The sequence below is a fragment of the Sinocyclocheilus anshuiensis genome, unplaced genomic scaffold, assembly GCF_001515605.1.
Source record: "Sinocyclocheilus anshuiensis isolate Anshui unplaced genomic scaffold, SAMN03320099.WGS_v1.1 scaffold870, whole genome shotgun sequence".
NCBI lineage: Eukaryota > Metazoa > Chordata > Actinopteri > Cypriniformes > Cyprinidae > Sinocyclocheilus > Sinocyclocheilus anshuiensis.
The window spans coordinates 177,103-182,279 of NW_015540842.1; the positions used below are offsets into that span (position 1 = coordinate 177,103).

General features: G+C 37.1%; 1 protein-coding gene across 3 annotated transcripts in view; it reads right to left on the reverse strand.

The window, feature by feature from the left end:
- Nucleotides 1-3,799: 3,799 nt before the first annotated feature.
- LOC107687505 (succinate--hydroxymethylglutarate CoA-transferase-like) overlaps nt 3,800-5,177 on the reverse strand; it is a 123,825-nt gene continuing 122,447 nt past the window's right edge. For 2 of the 3 annotated variants that reach the window (XM_016484864.1, XM_016484861.1), the window contains exon 14: nt 3,800-4,270. In XM_016484864.1, the coding sequence (XP_016340350.1) occupies nt 4,092-4,270 (179 nt within the window). In that variant the 3' untranslated portion in view covers nt 3,800-4,091. The remainder of the gene's footprint in view (nt 4,271-5,177) is intronic. The other variant, XM_016484865.1, reaches the window with a different exon arrangement.

Sequence of the window (5,177 nt, forward strand, 5' to 3'; positions counted from 1 at the left end):
ATCTATACACATACATTAATACAGATATTTATATACTACTCTCTGCGCATCCCTGAATAATTTGGTTTGATTTTAATAACTTTAACATACTTTAAGTGTGCACCAAATACTATAATCGGGACTCAGTATTGGCAGATGGCTCAGATCGGATCGGGGTCACAAAAAACCTGATCGGGACATCCCTACTTGATATAACTTGCCATATTTTAATGTTGGATATGTGCCCTCTTTTCTGAGTTTTTATTGAATAAATCTCAATTAAGATGACCAGTTCGAACTTAGGGTGCTTTCACACCTGGCCTGTTGTTTCGGAACCTGGCTTTCATAAAAACAACATTTTGAACAAAAAGCTGAGTTTTTGTCAAAGACTATGGGTGCGTCTCAATCAGCTCCCTTGTTCAGTAGTCAGGGCACTGATCAGGGAGTCAGGCATTTTAAGGGCAGTCTCAATCGCAAAATCCTTCCAGTGCACTGGAACTTTTGCTCCCTGAAAAATCCCACAATGCACTGCAAAAACTAGGGCGCATAGTTGCTCACTATGCTCCCTTACTAGAAATAACGTCACATTTCTGAAGCGTGAAACATAAACCACACGAGCCAACTCGATAAATATAATGACACCCGATAGAAGATTTGAAAAGACAAACCGTTTTTTAGTATATTTCAACATAAACACACATCGCTAGACAGGTAATGAACACATTTACTTAACATTTATAATTAAAATTCAGCTGAAATGTTGTAAGAACATGAAACAGAACAATGTGTTTAAAGAGAATAAAAAATAATATCAAAAAGAGATCGGTCCTGTCTGTTGTTTATTAATTCAAGCGGTGATTTTCTACTATGTTGTCCGTTGACGCTGTACGTAGTCATGTCACTGGAATTCGAGTGATCACTGTCCCAACGTGCAGCAAGTCAGGGAACTTACAAGTGAACGAATTCATGTACATGATCTACTGATTCACGAGCTCGGGAGCTAGGGAGCTGATTGAGACGCACCCTATGTCTGGATCAGTTTCAGATCAATGATCAAAATACAGATGGAGCTGCTTCCATCAACACACCCAAACAGTCCTAAACCAATTCCTGGCTCAACATTTCATTTCCAGACGGTTAGTAAAGTTAGTAGCACTAATAGTTTTAATCATTTACTTTAAAACTAAGTACTTAAAAGGCTCCAAATGCAGCAGTTATACATTAAAGCCAAGATGAAACAGAAGTAGTGACATCATTTCCTGTGACATAATGTGAACAGCCATTATTATAGAGGTTAATATGATTAGTTTAGGCTACAGTAAAAAACAATTATCCTTTTGTAACATATATTCTCTAGTCTGTATATCAGTGTAAGTTCAACATAGTTTAGTACAAGCCATGTGTGAAATGGCTGATTTGTCAGACTTCCATAATGAACAAATCATAATTTTGCATATGTAACTTTAATTGTTTGGTGTTTTAAGAAAAACAGTCTTTATGAATATGACTGCATATAAAAAGCATTGCAAGACTTCATCAGCAAAGACGAAAAGTGGTTGAAAATGGAAAGTGAATAAGAGCGTCACACATTAAAAAGGATTGTGTCCAAACACCACAGAACTACGGCAGAACAAAGTCAGCAAACCTCAGTATTCACCTTGAACAGCCTGTTTCCACACACACACACACAAAAAAACACCACAGAGAACTTCACAAAGTCAACATCCATGAAAGAGCTGCAATTGCTAAAACTTCAATCACAGACACTAATGCTAAAATGCAGATAATATGGTGTCATGATCATAAAACCTGGACAGCTGGAGCCACACGATGAACTTCAGACAAATCACCTGACAGTCACCTGATTCCCGCCAGCAGATGTTCCGGAGACTATAGATGTATGAATCTATTCTAAGAAGGTTTGAAGCTGTATTAAAGGCAAATGGCGGTAAAACACCTTAATAATGAAATGATTGCCTATACAGGTGTCCAACCCCTGTATATCTGAGTTAAACAAAACAAAAAATGGTACGGCAGCAGGGCTAGGTTCTTGCAATGGTTGTTGGTTGAATGGAAGCTTGTGTGCAAGCTTGGGGTCAATTGTAAGAAATGATTGGAGAAGTCAGGGTTAAAAAAATGAAGCATATGCACAGTTGAATTGTTTAAAGTAAGATCAATAACTTGCATTTAGAAAATAGAATTTTAATTTCATGCCGACTATAATGCTTAACAATGGAAAGCTCTCGTGCCTTGCTCTCTGCATTCTCTCACGTTGTTCTGTTATGAGTCAGTGTCCCAAGCCGCAGGAAATCGGACATGAAAGATTTGGCAGTTACACATCAGAAACGGTGCTTATTCCGCTGCACGGCTAAACAGTCCCACCATGCATTAGTGTAGAGCCAAAAGCCTTGAGAAGACAGTGAAGTGACCTTGCGCCTTCAACTCGCACCTGGGACAGCTCACAGCGTGCAATGATGGGAATAATATACTCAACGGAAGACAGCAGCACTTCTGGACCATTTCAGATCTAACGAGCCACAGATAAGACACATTGTGATTTCATTGAACATGGAAAATATACTCTCTGCATATGATGAATTACAGAGATTAACCTTTCAGCCCAAGATAAGATGTTGTAGAGCAACAAGAGGTTGATTGCTTGCTGTGCTGTTTGTCTCTGATTTTAAAATGTTAGTAAGCATACAAATATGATATTTTCAAATATAAATAAACATTGTCAGTCATATTTATTATGAAATGTACAATTTGGGCCATTCTACAAAGTGGATTTCATTTGTGTCTCGCATACACATATCTGTAGCAATAGCGTACAGGCATGAAACATTATTTATGACAATAAATAGCTGATGCCAACTTTATATTGTATAAGAACTTTGTATTTAAAGGGGTCATATGATGCGATTTCAATTTTTCCTTTCTCTTTGGAGTGTTACAAGCTCTTGGTGCATATCATATGACCCCTTTAAATTAGATTCTTTACCTTACATTTTGTAATGAACAGTACTTATCTTATAGAATGTTTAAAACATTCATTTAAAATCACCTCCTCACCGTTTCATAAAATCATCTCAAGCTTATTTTTTATATTGCTTTTCTTTATGAAAGCTTATTTTTATATTGCTTGTGCCAAGTAGTTGAAATGACTGCCTATTATTACAGAGGTAATAAATCAATCGTTTATTTATTATTATAGCGGTATGGGTGAATCTCACAATTAAATGTTATAGTTCACCCCAAAATAATAATAATAATAAAAACATAAATAATAAAACTTACTAAATAAAACAAAATTGAGAAATGTTTGCTAAAAAATGTGCATAACTACATTTTATGCACAACTGAGATTTTTGCATTGTGTTATTTTGTTATTTTACAAACACTTACCATGATATATGCTTAAAACTGTTTAGTAGTACTATTATTATTATTTTTTATTATTATGGTACCGCTGAGAATTTATGGAGCCCCTAAAGGGACATGGTGGTGGAAAGAATTCAGGGTGGGAGGAAAAATTATTTTAAATTTTCTGCGTTCTCTTGCAAAACTTTTGCATTCCCTCGAGAAACCCGCTGAGTTCGGACAAACACTTCCTGTTTACTTTACAGCTTGCAGTGGTGCATACAGATCCGTACGTTCACAATGTAGCATGTTCAAATATCAAATACTCAAATATCTTTGCGAGAGAAAAGTTTCTTCAGGGAACGCAACAATTTTGCGAGAGATCTATTCCCCAAGCCCCGATATCACAATGCAAAAAAAAAAAAAATTGTAATGGTTCTAAAAATAGGCTTCATTTTAAACAAACATATTTATACAACTTATACTTTTGATTTTGGGGTGAATTATGGAACAGGCAGTACGGATCTAAATCTGGATGTGAATAAAGTGTCTGCACATTATTGATCATTTGAAGACTGAAATCATTCAGCAGTGCACATTCTTACGTGTGAACTGAATGTGTCATTACGTCATTATTTTTACATTCACAGTTTCCTCTCAGATAGACATTCACCAGTTTAATCATAACATTATCACCACTGTGCCAAGAAGGACGGCAGTATTTTTCCTTTCCCGTCTGAAGGACTGTTCTCTCAGTCGATGAGACGTCTCTGCACCTTGTTCTGAGTGACGGTCCGAGAGGCTAGCAGTTGGTTTATGGCATCATCGCTGTAGCCCAATGTGTCTCTGAGAACCTGGACCGTGTGCTGGCCAATCACAGGCGGCGGCATCGGATTGCTGGACTCAAAACTACTGTAGCGCACAGCAGGACCTGTGTGGAAACAATAAATTAAGTCAAATAATTGTTATTTCGTAGTATGCGTGCTTAAAATGTTGCTGTTATCTGATAGAGCGCAGGTCCTTGGGTAAACAGCGAAGATTTAAACTGGAATTCTGAATCAAATACGTGACTCCCAGAACCACCCAATCAACAAACACACATGATAACCAATGGTAAAACCTTAACATAAAGAAACATATCATGTCACCTACGCCAAAGGTTCTCAAACTTTCTGATGCCAAAAAAACCCTAATATAATGATCCCCAACAATGGAAGACAATATACACGTTATACACGTTCAATACAGCCTTATGTTCACCAATTAGATCAAATAATACATTATAAAACGGATAGTGCCAGTCCTTGATTCTGATTGGCTGAGCCACGTTCGAAGCTGTTGTAGATTCTTTCATAAAAATAAAACAGTAATATTGTGAAAAATATTATTTACAATTTAAAATAACTGTTTTCTATTGTAAAATATTTTAAAATGCAATATACAGGTGCATCTCAATAAATTAGAATGTCGTGGAAAAGTTCATTTATTTCAGTAATTCAACTCAAATTCAATGGACCAACACCAGCAGATGACATTGCACCCCAAATCATCACAGACTGTGGAAACTTAACACTGGACTTCAAGCAACTTGGGCTATGAGCTTCTCCACCCTTCCTCCAGACTGTAGGACCTTGGTTTCCAAATGAAATACAAAACTTGCTCTCATCTGAAAAGAGGACTTTGGACCACTGGGCAACAGTCCAGTTCTTCTTCTCCTTATCCGAGGTAAGACGCCTCTGACGTTGTCTGTGGTTTAGGAGTAGCTTAACAAGAGGAATACGACAACTGTAGCCAAATTCCTTGACACGTCTGTGTGTGGTGGCTCTTGATGCCTTGAC